The sequence below is a fragment of the Coregonus lavaretus genome, assembly GCF_964263955.1.
Source record: "Coregonus lavaretus genome assembly, chromosome: 18".
NCBI classification, from domain to species: Eukaryota; Metazoa; Chordata; class Actinopteri; order Salmoniformes; family Salmonidae; genus Coregonus; species Coregonus lavaretus.
In genome coordinates this window covers 35201452-35218435 of record NC_140005.1, presented here as the reverse complement: position 1 = coordinate 35218435, position 16984 = coordinate 35201452, and the positions used below count along the sequence as shown (strand labels likewise).

Genomic DNA, 16984 nt, shown 5'->3' with positions numbered 1-16984 from the left:
AAAAGTAGTGCACTATAAAGGGAATAGGGTGCCATTTGGGACGCAGACAGGGAGAGGTGCCTCGACAGGTAGATGTTGAAACGGGGTGCAAAGAGCCATGTCCTGTCCTGATTTAAGCCAGAGGAAAGATGGTGTTATTGATATGCTAAATGAGTTTTCTTGTTGAATTGTATTTTGATTAATACAATTTTTTTGTAAATCGCTTCAGTCTCAATTTATAAAAAACTAAAACATTTAACAAGCAATATCATTTTATTGTTGTTTCCCACTGGTTTAGTTCTGGTTGTTAGCTAGAAAAACATTCTGATGAAGGTAGATTGAGACCAGTGTGCTGGAGTTTTTCTTCTTTTTGATTGTTAGCAAAAAAAATTACTGAGTGTTTGAGGTGGTCCATAAATCTCCTGACACACTGCTGTAATTACAGTAATATTTTCCCTGTATAGGTGTTCAATACTGCAAACCTACAAATGATTCAACCCCTCATCTCAGCACATATGAACAATTGATCCCAGGAGTCATATATAGCAGTAAACATGAATGTACGAGGGAATAATGGCTGGGGTCTGCTGGCACCTTTCATATGTTGGGGGTGTCTTTTGTTCTGATCACCGACTCTGAAAACCAACAGAACGCAATAATTAGATGTGAGGAAGATTTGGGAAGTGATCTCATTTTGCCGCACTAAGGAAAGGAAACTCTCTCTCCTCTTTCTCTCCCCCTCTCTCTCTGTCCTCTCTCCCCCTTTCTCTCTCTATGTCTCTCTCTCTCTCTCTCTCTTCCCCCTCTTCTCAGCCTGGAGAATATTAACCCTGAGGAAAGTGATGCGGTAAGACCTCCCCTTAGGAGCTCATGTGGGCTCATTTTTCTCACCAGAATGTCCTCAATAAAAAGGTATCAGGAAACAAAGGACAGCTAAGCACATTTCAGCGCTATGATATTGTTATTTTAGGATGTTATGTTAACATCTCCTTAAAAAAATATATTGACAATAAATATATTGTTATTATTGGCTTATGAAGGTTTGACATTTTTAACATGAATTCAGATATATCCTACATGTGCACAAACCTATGCACCACTTCTGAGAACTGATCTTTTTGCACCTGTAGCATCTGCATATTATTATTATTTTTGTTTGTTTTGTGTGTTTTTTCATATTGGTCAGTTGTCGTTGTTGTTGAATTAGGAACGCTATCTGTGTGTGTGTTACACACACGTGTGTGTGTCGTGTGTGTTGCACCTGCGTGTTGTATGTGTGTGTGTGTTAGGACCTTGAGGAGCTGCTGAACAGGGTGATCAGTGCAGATTCAGCGCTGGGTATTGAGCGCAGCGGGGTGGTGATCGTGGACCGGCTGCAGAAGGCCCGGGAGAGGAGGAGGAAGATTACAGCAGAGGAGAAGATTACAGCAGAGGAGATGAACGCTGTTATAGAGGAGAGAGAGACAGCACTGGCCAGGGTGGGTCTGAACGACACTACACACAAATTACACACACTTACAAACACAGTCGTTATAGAGGAGAGAGACCTGTCTACCTTTCATTGTGTCAATGTTTAAGAAATCCACTATACTGTCTCTCCTCTGAATACTGCAAAAAGCTGATATCTTCAACAATATTGACATCTCCTCCCATTTTCTCAATTTTAAAAGGCCCTTTGATTGGAAGTCTATTTTGCCAACACACACTGACACACATAGGCAAACACGGCTCACCCAACTAGTTCACATGTACACGAGGCAAGCAATCTCTTCCCCCTCTCAAACAGACACACACGCAGGGGTTTTGTCTGATGTTATCTGTTTGATTTAGTAAAACCAACTACTTGATTCGCATTTGAGGTTATGGTAGTGTTATGGTAGTGTAACCTCCAAATATTTGATACATCAATCTTACGTGAATATTTTCAACGATTTTAAAACAAACAAGCAGTCTGACAAATATTGACATCCAGATATTATACCTCAACATCGGTATTTGCTTGGATATCTGTGATGGTTATATATAGACTAGACCTCTCATGTAGTTATTCAGTGTCCTGTTTTACAACTGGGTTTGTTTGAGGAGAGTTATGCAGACAGGCCACCTTCTTGTGCCAATGTGCAAACCAAGTAAACAAGGCTTAATAAAATTGGAACGTGTCACAGCCCCACAGTATTACTGTTGACCAAATCACCAGAGAAATCCCAAAATTATTGTTTAGGGCAGGGGTTCCAAACTTTTTCACTCAGGCCCCCTTTCTGGCATTGGGGAACACACCCCCCCCCCCCCCCCCCCCCCTCCCCCGTGCACGCGGCACATCTATTTCTATAGGGACAAGCACTGTTCATGACACAAACTGTTCACACCGCTCTTGTTGGCTGAGAGAAAATGTTGCAGGTTTAAAGCATATGTCCTGCAATTCTACACATTTTGTCACAGGTTACAGAGAACATTTTGCGATTTTAAAGCTAATTTCCTGCAATTCGACACATTTTCCCATGTCTTATGTGTGTTCATGTGTTATTTGAGTGACTCAAACATTACAACAAAAAATGAGCAAATTTTTTTTTTTGCTGACATGGGCTAGTTGATCTGGACATTTCTGCCAAGTTATAAATAGCTCTCTAAAGTATGCAATGACTGACATGACAAGAGGAAAAGCTGATGATGCACTACCCAATTTTGAAATTGCACCTTAGAGAGCTATTTATATTGTGTTCAAGAGTAAGTTGAAAGCCGGACTTCCTTCAAAAATCTAGCAGAAATCACCATGTCAGAGCCTCGCTCGTCTCTAGGATGGTGTGGTAAGAATGTCAATCATAGCCCAGAGTTTTCAGCAGGATACTACTGTGCAGGGAGTCATACGGTCATGCATTCATCTGGGTGGGTGGTCGCAGACAGAGCTACCAACTGTTTCTAGCTGGAGTTTGACATTTTTCTCTGTAGCCTGGATTTACCAGGCATATTTATGATTGGGATGCTTCTTTTCTGCTTCCCTCTCTGTGGGTGAGCTGCATGGATCTCTGTCCCGTTCAGCCCGACGCCGAGGCATTAAAAGGCAGGCATCAGACGTGTGGAGAAGAAAGGCCTCCACAACTCCAATATGGCTGCGTCCTAAATGGCGCCCTATTTTCCTAAATAGTGCACTACTTTTGACTAGGGCCCATAGGGCTCTGGTCAAAAGTAGTCCATGATATAGGGAATAGGGTGCCATTTGGGACTAACCCTATACGTAGACTGAACAGATTCAGCTTCATGGAGGTCACGCTACTCCGGAGCAACACTTCCAACTGGTCTAGAGCTAGTCTAGTTTCACATGGCTGTAGACTCTCTGTGAAGAAGGCATATTGGTTTATAGGACTGTTTGAGATGATGTTTCAGTTAAAACTTTAAACAGGATCTCTAATGGGTCAATTTCTGTCACTGGGAGGTGTATAAATGTGTAATAAAAGGGTTATTTACAGTAACTTTTCTAGTAATGCCAGGTTAGCTGTATTGGTCCAACTTAGCTACTGTCGTACGTTTCAGTCATATAATTAGAATATGGTTTCAGTATTGTTTCACTGTGTTCTGAGACTCAGTAACAGAAGAACCACAGAACTAGAATGAATAGGACAGGCGTCCCTATTCAAGTCAATGACGCCATAATTGGTGGACTGGCTGCCTCATTCTATTTCTATGAAAAGAACACTTGTGTCCTCTCCTGCTCATTTGTCATCATTGGTTCAGTCTCTTCTCTCCTCTCTCATCCACCTATCTTAGTTATCTTGTCCCAGGTGTTCACCAAGCCATTTTATGAGGCTTTTTTTTTACAATGCCTAAATCAAAGACTGTATGTGGACTTTGGGGTCACTTCCCTTTGTTCAAAATACAAGCTGGTGCAATCAAGTTCTTCAAAATATGAGAGCCTAAATCTGATTTGAAAATGTGTTGATTCTCCAGATTTGTACACATATACAGCATATGTGCTATATTACTAAAATCTAGTAATCAACTGACCAATGCAACGACTCAAGTTCATAGAAGCCAGTCAATGAATTTGAGGTTGAGTCAAGTTTTCAGGTTGTCAATGAGGGAGATGTCGCCAGTCTTCTTAGTGCCTCTGACTTTAACACAAGGCTGAGTGGGAGCAACCAGCAGAGCTCAACCCTAGACTACAACCATATCTCCACAAAACCCCAGGCTAACATCACATTCACATCTCCTGGAAAAATATTGCCCCTGCTTTTTGTGGAGGGCAATAAAATCCTCTTTGGAGCAATTTTAAAAGTATGTTACAAATGCCTGTTCCTAATCCCTGTGAGGCGGAGACGGGTCTCCACACTCTATCCTGAAGGATTTCTCCGTCCCCTGCTGCTCTGTCTATCCCACTCTTCATCTCGAAGGGATTAGCCCACTGCGACTACCAGAGGGCCGCTACATCCACCAGCCTGCTGGAATATGAAAAGCTGGATAAGTGTAGGGAGGAGGGAGGAACAGCAATACATCTATTCTATACCCGCACTTCTTCTTTTCTCTCTATAAAGTGAATGCAACAATACAAAGGTTATTAATTTGTTAGGTACCTGGCAGTATGGTTACTTTAGTGAATATTATAAACTGGTGGTTCGAGCCCTGAATGCTGATTGTCTGAAAGGCGTGGTATATCAGACTGTATACCATGGGTATGACAAAACATTTATTTTTACTGCTCTAATTACGTTGGTAACCAGTTTGTAATAGCGATCAGGCACCTCGGGGGTTTGTGATATATGGCCAATATACCACGGCTAAGGGATGTGTCCAGGTACTCCGCGTTGCGTCGCGCGTAAGAACAGCCCTTAGCCATGTTATACAGTGCCTTCGGAAAGTATTCAGACCCCTTGACTTTTTCCACATTTTGTTACATTATAGCCTTATTCTAAAATTGATTAAATAGTTTTTTTCCCTCATCAATCTACACACAATCCCCATAATGACAAAGCAAAAATAGGTTTTCATAAAATGTTGCTAATTTTTTTTTTTTTTTTTTATATATATATATATATATATCACATTTACATAAGTATTCAGACCCTTTACTCAGTACTTTGTTGAAGCACCTTTGGCAGGGATTACAGCATCGAGTCTTCTTGGGTATGACGCTACAAGCTTGGCACACCTGTATTTGGGGAGTTTCTCCCATTCTTCTCTGCAGATCCTCTCAAGCTCTGTCAGGTTGGATGGGGAGCGTTGCTGCACAGCTATTTTCAGGTCTCTCCAGAGATGTTAGATTGGGTTCAAGTCCGGGCTCTGGCTGGGCCACTCAAGGACATTCAGAGACTTGTCCCGAAGCCACTCCTGCGTTGTCTTGGCTGTGTGCTTAGGGTCATTGTCCTGTTGGAAGATGAACCTTCGCCCCATTCTGAGGTCCTGAGCACTCTGGAGCAAGTTTTCATCAAGGATCTCTCTGTACTTTCCTCCGTTAATCTTTTCCTCGATCCTGACTAGTCTCCCAGTCCCTGCCGCTGATAATCATCCCCACAGCATGATGCTGCCACCACCATGCTTCACCCTAGGGATGGTGCCAGGTTTCCTCCAGATGTGATGCTTGGCATTCAGGCAAGGAGTTCAATATTGGTTTCATCAGACCAGAGAATCTTGTTTCTCATCGTCTGAGAGTCTTTAGGTGCCTTTTGGCAAACTCCAAGCGGGCTGTCATATGCCTTTTACTGAGGCGTGGCTTCTGTCTGGCCACTCTACCATAAAGGCCTAATTGGTCGTGTGCTGCAGAGATGGTTGTCCTTCTGGAAGGTTCTCCCATCTCCACAGAGGAACTCTAGAGCTCTGTCAGAGTGATCATCGGGTTCTTGGTCACCTCCCTGACCAAGGCCCTTCTCCCCCGATTGCTCAGTTTGGCCGGGCAGCCAGCTCTAGGAAGAGTCTTGGTGGTTCCAAACTCCTTCCATTTAAGAATGATGTCGGCCACTGTGTTCTTGGGGACCTTCAATGCTGCAGAAATGTTTTGGTACCCTTCCCCAGATCTGTGTCTCGGAGCTCTATGGACAATTTCTTTGACCTCATGTCTTGGTTTCTGCTCTGACATGCACTGTCAACTGTGGGACCTTATATAGACAGGTGTGTGCCTCTCCAAATCATGTCCAAACAATTGAATTTACCACAGGTGGACTCCAATCAAGTTGAATGATGAGCCTCTGATTTGATTGACCGTGTGATGCACGTGTGTTTTCAGACATAATGCGCCGAACATATGTAACGCTAGGTAATCCGTGTTTGCTCTGTGCTCCATGTGTTCCACGGGTGATATGTTTGGGTGCCGTACTGTAGACCCAGGAGTGGCCTTCCTAGCCTGCCTGTCTGTGAAGAGTAGAGAGGTGCGCTCCTGCTCTCTGTGTTCTGATTTAAATACGTTTAGTCCAAAACATCTGTTGCCTGTAAACCATAACTCATCCTGACACTAAAGAGAAGCTTTGTGTTTTGTCTGGACCAGGGAACTATTATTCCAGACGGCAGAGGAAGAGGATGGGGGGACGAGAGCAGAGAGCGGGGCTCCTAGGCTGCGCCCGCCTGCTCTTGTTTGCAGGAGGACTTTGGGGTTTTTAGGCAGCTGGATGTTGAAACATTGCGACTTGTCAGGGAGAGAGGGATGGTTTACATTCCTGGTAACTGTCCTTTAGTCTTAGAATGTGCACATGGAGAAGAGCACATATGGACTGGTATAAAACAACTCTGGCTTACAATAATACTGAGACGTTCTGACTGAGCCGCGGTCTGTGCCACAGTCTGGGTGTTTATACTGTCTGTCTATCTGTCTGTCTGTCAGTGTAGTCTACAGTGCCTGTGGAAAAAAGCAGGGGAACTGCTGACATCAGTGTAGATAACAATCACATAGTATGTAGTAATTCATGTTGTGTTTATGGTATTGAAAAACATAACATTTGATAATTATTTTTAAATACTTTTATGAAAGCGTCAGTGTCATCAAAGTATTGCATGTTATTAATTCATTAAATAATGTATTTATAAATGCTGGAGAATAAAGGTCAACAGATATACATTTGAAAACAAGGCATCTCTGTGATCTTTTCAAACGGTTGTAACAGTTCGGTTTGGCCTATAAATTCTCCATTTCCCTTTGTCCGTAACAGAGAGCTACTGGTGGGAAAGACTGGCTGAAGCATGCATACATTTAACTCTGCCTGCCTGGTATGCCGAGGCTTTCACTGCACTGCGAAGGGTGAATTCCCTACTAATATATTTCAAGTGATTATTTCCCCTTCTCTTCCTCTGGCTCTTCTTCCACAGTGCAAGCGGCTGGAGCAGGATCTCCTACAGACGAGAGAGCAGAGCCAGACTTCAGCCAACAACTTGAGACAGCTGACTGCCGAAAACAATCAAGAGCGTTCTCGGAAGGTAAATCTACACCCCCCCCCTTCGCCCCTCTCGCCAAAGAATCCTTGCAAATTAAGGCTTCGTGCAGCACAGGTTATCCTTCACTAGGGTCGCGTTCCAAATGGCACCCTTTTCCCTATATGGTGCACTACAAAAGTAGTGCACTATAAAGGGAATAGGGTGCCATTTGGGCCTAGCAGTCTGTACATGAATACATGGGGTGTGTACATTACTGTGCCCAGCTCAGTGCTGCTGTTTGCCAACAACTCCGTCTTTAAATATGGCCTCCCCCACCCCTACTACAGTATGCTGGGGTCTTATTTAGATACCAACCCCTAAACCAAAACCAGCCCTGCCCCCACACACCACATTTCCATTTTTATTTTCCTCACAGGTAAAATTGTATTGTTTATTCAACCACTCACTGTTTGCTTGTTTTGGCCCTTATTTGGCCTGGTGATCTAAAGCAATAGAGCTGTTGGTTGGGTGATCCAACCACATATTTGATGGGATTTAGAATGACATCATCAACAAGGGCTGGGGACATAATGTCACACACACACCAACACACACACGTGTCCCCTCCAGTGAGGTACAGGGTAAACACAAGACTATTTGATTTCTTCCATTTATCTGATGACGCAGTGCCCCTATGCTTAATGCAGAGCGAGTGAGCTGTAAACATGCTCATTAGATAGGGCTAGCTAGGTAAACGGTGTCACCCCACCGATGAGCCTGAAGTAGCAAGGTTGCCTGAGAGGTCACATGATGGTCCCATTGAGAAAAGGATTGTCAGAGTATACAGTAGATTACGCTGCTATTTGTTTGCAGTCAGGCCTATTCTGGCTAGTGCTTGCCTTGCTTGCTTGCTACTGCGCTGTGTGTAGTCATTCACTGCTCTCCTCTCCTTGTCCTTTGGCTGACTGAGCTCTCGAGTCACCACCAATTGGAATTGATAGAAAAAGCAATATACCACAGAATTACCACATAGCTAGCTCCCTTATTGTTGACTCTGACCTATTCCAACATCTACATTTTATACATCATATTCTCATAAACATTTGCTTTAGAATTTTCAGATGACTACTCTCTCTGGGTGTGATTGCAACATTTTGAATCGTATATTTCACTAATAGAATTCATGATCATGAAAATCTCTGCAACATTTTTAGGCGAGAATGGTGAAACGGACACACCAGATGTTTGTTGATGAAAACAATGAACATGTTTGTGACTAGGAATATTGTGGTCGTTTATTTATTTCAGATGACTATGATGATTTCTTCTGCTTCAACTCAACTATGAGAACCTCTGTCCAGTCTTCTTCTGTTCTTTCTTAAGGCTGCTTGCTGCCAGTATTTGTACTCTTCTTCTTTATTTCTTAGAAGGTTTCTCCAATCTCCACTGATGGCTTATTAAGAAATATATTACATTTTGTTATTAATGTAGCACTTGGTTTTTCTATAAATCCCCTTAATTATAGATTGGCTCCTGGGATTACAGAGCAGGGTTTTTAATTTAAAATGAAACGGGAACAGCTGTCGTAAAATTAGTCAACAGTGCCGGGAACAGATCCACAAAACAATTTAAAAACTCACAGATCTTTGATTCATCAATTGACATTTTACTTTAAAGAAACCAGCTAAGAGAAAATGACTTTTAAAATGATTTAAAAATAGAATGGTCGGTGTCAGAAAGTCTTCTGCTGAAATCCATCTTGACGTGCAGAAAATGTACTCATTTTAAATCTATATTTTCTATAACTGCATGAAATGACTCTCTGAATACTCATAACCTTACTGGTTTATGTTCTAAAGAATTATAGAAACAGGGACAGGGAACATGGCCAACCCAACATTCCCAATTTGTTAACATTTTAAGATCCCCAGACTTGCATTTGATCATGACACCAAATCCTTCCCTATCATGACTAAGTAATGTCAAGTAGAAGTGTTGTGGAGGAGCAGGCTGAATCTGAGCTGCTAGGGCTAGAGGAGGAAGCAGTCGTAATGATTAACTGCATTGGCAAGGCGGGGAGAGGAGAGGAGCATTGCGGTGCGATCATTCTGGGCTGTCAGTGCTTGAAAGAAAAGCTGGTGTGCAAACACAGGTGGTTCAGGGCTAGGGCAGCCACTACAACAGACCTCTTGAAATGACCTGAGCATTGAGAGCAATGAGAACCCCTCAACCCCGGCCCTCTCCTCTCCACCCCTGCCATTTCAGAGGGCCCTAAAGTCACAGACATCTACTCCGCTCAAGACCACACACACACACTCTCTCACACACACAGAGATTTAGGACCCACTTACAGAGCGTCCTTGAGAAGACTGAAGAACTTGTTCTCTCACAGGCACTCACAGACGAAAACATGATTTTTCTGTTTTTTATATACATTTCCATCCACACTGAGGTTGGAATAATACTGTGAAATTGTGAAAATGATAATGCCCTCTTAGTGTAAGTTTGAAAAGACCGCCTGAGATTTCAGCCTGTTTTGGTGGGATGGTGTTTTGGCCTGCCTGGTGACATCACTATGCTGTACATTATCAAATTTGATTTGATTTTTGATTTGAATTAGTTAATAGACCAATAAGAAAGAGACCAAACCTCTCTGCCAATAACAGCTCGTTTTCAGTTTTCCCCTCCCCACTCAGACCACTCCCAGACAGTCCTAGCTAAATTCTTGTTTGGGAAATTGCTCTTTCTTTTTCTTTTTGACTGTTTTAATTGAAAACAATCACAGTAAGGTACTTAATTGTTACCCAGAAATGATTTGATATTGAGATAAAAACAGCTGCATTGGACCTTTTAAAAACTTAAAATAAGATCTGATACCCACAGCTTGATACTACTGTTTGTTGAAGACATTATCATGAAAGCACAGTCATCATAGACTTGCTCATTAACTAGCCCTCAGTTTAATGTGAATGCAGGTACGTTACTTGTTGCTGGGGTCTAGTGTGTCAAGGGCTTAGTTGCCAGGTGTTGTCTCTGGCTGTCACTATCTCTTTGATTGATGACCATTAACATTAACAGGTGATTCAGACTGGAGGAGGAAAGGCAGTACAATTTGACCCTAGTTTAAATTCAATTATTCTAATGAAATGGTCACTACAGATGAATAAGGAGAATGTTGAGAACATAGTCCAGAATAAAACGTCAATATACATATACAGTACCCCCAAAAAAATTTGACACCTACTCATTCCAGGGTTTTTCTTTATTTGTACTATTTTCTACATTGTAGAATAATCATGAAGACATCAAAACTATGAAATACCACATATGGAATCATGTAGTAACCAAAAAAGTGTTAAACAAATCAAAATATATTTTATATTTGAGATAAGCAAAGAGAAACGACAGTCCATCATTACTTTAAGACATGAAGGTCAGTCAATCCAGAACATTTCAAGAACATTGAAAGTTTCTTCAAGTGCAGTCACAAAAACCATCAAGTGCTATAATGAAACTGGCTCTCATGAAGACCGCCACAGGAAAGGAAGACCCAGAGTTACCTCTGCTGCAGAGGATAAGTTCATTAGAGTTACCAGCCTCAGAAAGTGCAGCCCAAATAAATGCTTCACAGAGTTCAAGTAACAGATGCATCTCAACATCAACTGTTCAGAGGAGACTTCGTGAATCAGGCCTTCATGGTCGAATTGCTGCTAAGAAACCACTATTACAGGACACCAATAATAAGAAGAGACTTGCTTGGGCCAAGAAACACGAGCAATGGACATTAGACCGGTGGAAATCTGTCCTTTGGTCTGATGAGTCCAAATGTGAGATTTTCGGTTCCAACTGCCGTGTCTTTGTGAGACGCAGAGTAGGTGAACGGATGATCTCTGCATGTGTTGTTCCCACCGTGGATCATGGAGGAGGAGGTGTGATGGTGTGGGGGTGCTTTGCTGGTGACACTGTCAGTGATTTATTTAGAATTCAAGGCACACTTAAGCAGCATGGCTACCACAGCATTCTGCAGCGATACGCCATCCCATCTGGTTGGCGCTTTGTGGGACTATCATTTGTTTTTCAACAGAACAATGACCCAAAACACACCTCCAGGCTGTGTAAGGGCTGTTTGACCAAGAAGGAGAGTGATGGAGTGCTGCATCAGATGACCTGGCCTCCACAATCACCCAACCTCAACCCAGTTGAGATGGTTTGGGATGAGTTGGACCGCAGAGTGAAGGAAAAGCAGCCAACAAGTGCTCAGCATATGTGGGAACTCCTTCAAGACTGTTGGAAAAGCATTCCAGGTGACTTTCTCATGAAGCTGGCTGAGAGAATGCCAAGCGTGTGCAAAGCTGTCATCAAGGCAAAGGGTGGCTATTTGAAGAATCTCAAATATAAAATATATTTTGATTTGTTTAACACTTTTTTGGTTACTACATGATTCCATGTGTTATTCCATATTTTTGATGTCTTCACTATTATTCTACAATGTAGAAAATAGTAAAAATAAAGAAAAACCCTTGAATGAGTAGGTGTGTCCAAACTTTTGACTGGTACTGTATATTAGATATTCTATTTATATATATCAACAAAGTCCACATCAGTCAATAGTTTGTTGTGTGTCATAACAGATGCAGCTTTCCATAGATTGATCTTCCCAGTTCCCACCGAGTCAGAAATGCCAGCCAGTCCCTGCTGCCAATCTGTTGCACTTTGGCCCCATCCGCCCCACCACCGGCTGTCTGCCCTGCAACCTCCTGTACTGTACCTCTAAAAGGTCATGCTAGTTATTCTCCTTCACAGGCCTGCCTTCATCACAACAGGTTAACCCGCTACTCTGTCAACCTCATTTGGATATTATTCTAATGAATGCTGATATAATACATATGATTAAAAGAACCTGGCTTTGAAGTCAAGCTCTCCTCCCTGTTGGTGAAAAGTACATATTGACTTTAGAGGTTGGCCCCTTTTTGATGTTCTCTTTGACTTGGGAGACCTTGGTGCCAGTAATTAGAATGATGGTTCTGGAGAACCGAGGGGAAGCTGCATGTACTTAGTCAGGCCAAAGGTGTTTATAGCAGCAGACCAGACCGCAGCCCAGTGCACATATGGTTTCAGCCTCTACAATCCTTGTCCAAGTCATAAAAGGCTTAAAAAAGGAGGTGCTTTTGAATTTTTTTCCCCACGACATCTTTATGATACTTTTTTTTTTTTAAAGGGAGGTACTTTCTGAATTTGTCCAATAAGAACACAGATTTCCCTGTTGTCCAATCCTCTTCTCCGGTCACAGATTTAGACAAAACCCCTCCAAGCTCTCTCCCTCTTCCGCTATCACACAGAAGCTATAGATATTGCGGTCATTTACAGTATGGCCCTGCCTGCCTTGTTTATTTGGACATCCTGCATTGTTTCCTCCTCTCCCAGCTGTTGAGACCATCAATACATCTGTTTCAACGGCTGCTAATTAGCAGGGTCTTTATTGTGGGCCAGGTTTAACCACAGGGTTGCCCAGGACACTCTCACAAGCACAACCACACATTCACTCACACACACAAACACTGTTTACCCAGCGTCCCCTGCTCCCACCCACCGCCGCTACCCGGCCCGCCGGCCTCCCTTCCCGGTAGGCCCTCTGAGTAGGTGCTGAGTGGAGAGACAATAGCATGAATGGGATCCCCTCAGAGCAGCCTCATTGTGTTGGATGCTCCCTGTGTGCTGCTGGGCCTGCTGGCTCTCTACATGCGCTGAATTTAAACGCAGTTAAAAGACATACGCTGCTACGCTGCAGACATGGATAGTTCTCTGTGTGAGAGGAATCATTGATGTTACGTTTGCAGCCTCGGCCTCAGTAGGAAAACTACTGTGAGAACCTGTAAAGAAGTGATACTTCAGCTGCATTTTAACATGGTTTGGTTTTGACTGAACTACTTTTTCCAGTGTTCAGAAACAGAATTCATAAGTGTGTTAACTTTATTGTCAAATCAAAATGTTCAAAATGCAAGAGCATTTGTGAATGTCTTCTTTCACAAAGAGACAGACATGGATGAATAGCATTGATTAAACCACCCGAGCACAATGCCACTTAACTGCTGCAAGCTATGTTTGTCAAACTGTGATGGGATGTCTGTGTGTCTGTCCCTTGTGTTTTTACCAGAAGGTGCTGGAGATAGAAATCTCTTGTGTAGAACATATATAACTACAGTGAGGGAAAAAAGTATTTGATCCCCTGCTGATTTTGTACGTTTGCCCACTGACAAAGAAATTATCAGTCTATAATTTTAATGGTAGATTTATTTGAACAGTGAAAGACAGAAGAACAACAAAAAAATCCAGAAAAACGCATGTCAAAAATGTTATAAATTGATTTGCATTTTAATGAGGGAAATAAGTATTTGACCCCCTCTCAATCAGAAAGATTTCTGGCTCCCAGGTGTCTTTTATACAGGTAATGAGCTGAGATTAGGTGAACACTCTTAAAGGGAATGCTCCTAATCTCAGTTTGTTACCTGTATAAAAGACACCTGTCCACAGAAGCAATCAATAAAATCAGATTCCAAACTCTCCACCATGGCCAAGACCAAAGAGCTCTCCAGGGATGTCAGGGACAAGATTGTAGACCTACACAAGGCTGGAATGGGCTACAAGACCATCGCCAAGCAGCTTGGTGAGAAGGTGACAACAGTTGGTGCGATTATTCGCAAATGGAAGAAACACAAAATAACTGTCAATCTTCCTCGGCCTGGGGCTCCATACAAGATCTCACCTCGTGGAGTTGCAATGATCATGAGAACGGTGAGGAATCAGCCCAGAACTACACGGGAGGATCTTGTCAATGATCTTAAAGCAGCTGGGACCATAGTCAACAAGAAAACAATTGGTTACACACTACGCCGTGAAGGACTGAAATCCTGCAGCGCCCACAAGGTCCCCCTGCTCAAGAAAACACATATACAGGGCCGTCTGAAGATTGCCAATGAACATCTGAATGATTCAGAGGAGAACTGGGTGAAAGTGTTGTGGTCGGATGAGACCAAAATCGAGCTCTTTGGCATCAACTACACTCGCCGTGTTTGGAGGAGGAGGAATGCTGCCTATGACCCCAATAACACCATCCCCACCGTCAAACATGGAGGTGGAAACATTATGCTTTGGGGGTGTTTTTCTGCTAAGGGGACAGGACAACTTCACCGCATCAAAGGGATGATGGACGGGGCCATGTACTGTCAAATCTTGGTTGAGAACCTCCTTCCCTCAGCCAGGGCATTGAAAATGGGTCGTGGATGGGTATTCCAGCATGACAATGACCCAAAACACACGGCCAAGGCAACAAAGGAGTGGCTCAAGAAGAAGCACATTAAGGTCCTGGAGTGGCCTAACAGTCTCCAGACCTTAATCCCATAGAAAATCTGTGGAGGGAGCTGAAGGTTCGAGTTGCCAAACGTCAGCCTCAAAACCTTAATGACTTGGAGAAGATCTGCAAAGAGGAGTGGAACAAAATCCCTCCTGAGATGTGTGCAAACCTGGTGGCCAACTACAAGAAACGTCTGACCTCTGTGATTGCCAACAAGGGTTTTGCCACCAAGTACTAAGTCATGTTTTGCAGAGGGGTCAAATACTTATTCCCTCATTAAAATGCAAATCAATTTATAACATTTTTGACATGCGTTTTTCTGGATTTTTTTCTTGTTATTCTGTCTCTCACTGTTCAAAGAAATCTACCATTAAAATTATAGACTGATCATGTCTTTGTCAGTGGGCAAACGTACAAAATCAGCAGGGGATCAAATACCTTTTTCCCTCACTGTATCTGTGACATTACAATTGGTAATCATGTTCAATCTATTCATTGCATTTCTATCTACATCATTCTGAACGGTCTGTCTGTCCGTTGTGTTGTGTAAACAACCAGAAATCCTACATCTATAGGGGATGTTCAGACTGGACGTTGTTCTCTTCTTGTCGACATTTTTCCTTTTCCTATTCTCTTACCAGGAGGACGTGGAGGCGGTCCAGAGAGAGAGAGACAGGGCCCTGGAGCACAGCCAGCAGCTGGAGGAGGAAATACAAACACTGCGAACGTACCACAGGTGACACACACACACACTTCCCCTTTAAAAATACTCACACACACTTCCCCCTTAAAAATGCTACACCTTCACTATCATCTGCATAGTGAAGATTCAAATATAGGAATCCCGATCGGCATAAGTGTACATTCACAGTTAATAGGAATATATGGTTTATTGCTGCTTGGTACATTGATATGATTTCTGCTGTGGTTACGCAGCTCCAAATATTGGGGATTTAAAGGCACAACAGTGAAATATGATAAGCGATATATTCATCTGCTTTGATGTGACTTAGCAGGATTTTAGTGGGAAGTCATTTGTGTAATCATATCAATGATATAATGAAATGCTCAATCATGCATTTTTCCAATAATACATTTTATGTCATTTATGTCAACAAAAAGTATCCCATCATTTATGAAACAACTGTAAAATACTGACCCTAGTAATAAATTATTATATTCCTGTGTCATTTTGAATCCCATTCTGCACCAATAATACTAGCAGCAGGGAGAGTGTTACACATTCATGGGACCACAGATCATTTCCATTTTATTTGGCTGAAAGGGTTGGGGATGTCACACCCCCATTTTAACTTCTTAATAAAAAATATGGCTGCACAGCAAGACAGATCAGTGCTCTCCAACTTATTAAAAATGAGAAGCATGTTCTGAGCCAGCTCTCCTTCCAACCTACTCTAAAAAATCCATATTAAGAGCTAAAACTGGACCTCATATGCGTTGTTTGCTCTGGATTGAGATAACTAAAATAAGTAATTACACCCTAATTATACTTATAATATTAATCCGTGGGAACTCCTTATTAGAAGTTCTGGAAAATACAGAAAAATAAGGAAAGGTTGCTTTTTTATTTGTTTTAGCTTTAATCCGACAATGACCGTTTTTGTCATTTGTCATTCAACGGAAGAAATTAACACCTTAAAAAATAGAAAAAAACCATGGGAAACTTGAACTTCCAGCAGTGTAGATATCCTTCATTGTGTATTTTCCATTGGCTCAGAAAGTAGCCGATCGGGTTTGGTAACATGCATCCTGTTCTTAATGTGTCCCATATTCTGATAGTAAGTTTTCTCTTTTGGTTTTATCTGCATCTCATCTGTCACGTGGTGGAGTGTTTGTCTGGCGTTGGTTACCTCAGAGTGACAGATCTATGGTCCTATTCCCACTGCGAGATATGAAGGAGTGTCTAAGGAGCGGGGTGTCGAAAGATAATTCTACTTTTCAATTCATATTACATCCTTGCCTTACCATCTGTTGTGGCTGGCAACGTGACATTTTGGTCCGCAGCTCAAATTGACTGTGAATATCACAGTAGCCACTAGCCATTAAGCACAAACTATTCAACAATGACAGAAACCTTTCTTCTAAAACATATGACACTATTGAATAATGCAACCAAACCATATTACACTCTTGAATAATGCAACAATTCACAGGCTTTATCTTCTCGTCTGTAGGCTACACTCATTACATTTTAGCTTCAATACAAAATAGTTGCTATAAGAGCATGTCTTCAAGTAATGTTAGCGTATCAAAAATGATATATTCATTTTTATCAATATCATGCAAATCATTACATGTGGTAAA

At 42.2% G+C, this 16984-nt stretch overlaps 1 protein-coding gene across 3 annotated transcripts in view; it reads left to right on the top strand.

Moving 5' to 3' along the window:
- mipol1 (mirror-image polydactyly 1) overlaps window positions 1-16984 on the top strand; it is a 67193-nt gene that overhangs the window by 36906 nt on the left and 13303 nt on the right. For all 3 annotated transcript variants that reach the window (XM_084182287.1, XM_084182285.1, XM_084182286.1), the window contains 4 exons: window positions 793-826; window positions 1269-1457; window positions 7264-7371; window positions 15301-15395. In XM_084182287.1, the coding sequence (XP_084038413.1) occupies window positions 793-826; window positions 1269-1457; window positions 7264-7371; window positions 15301-15395 (426 nt within the window). The remainder of the gene's footprint in view (window positions 1-792; window positions 827-1268; window positions 1458-7263; window positions 7372-15300; window positions 15396-16984) is intronic.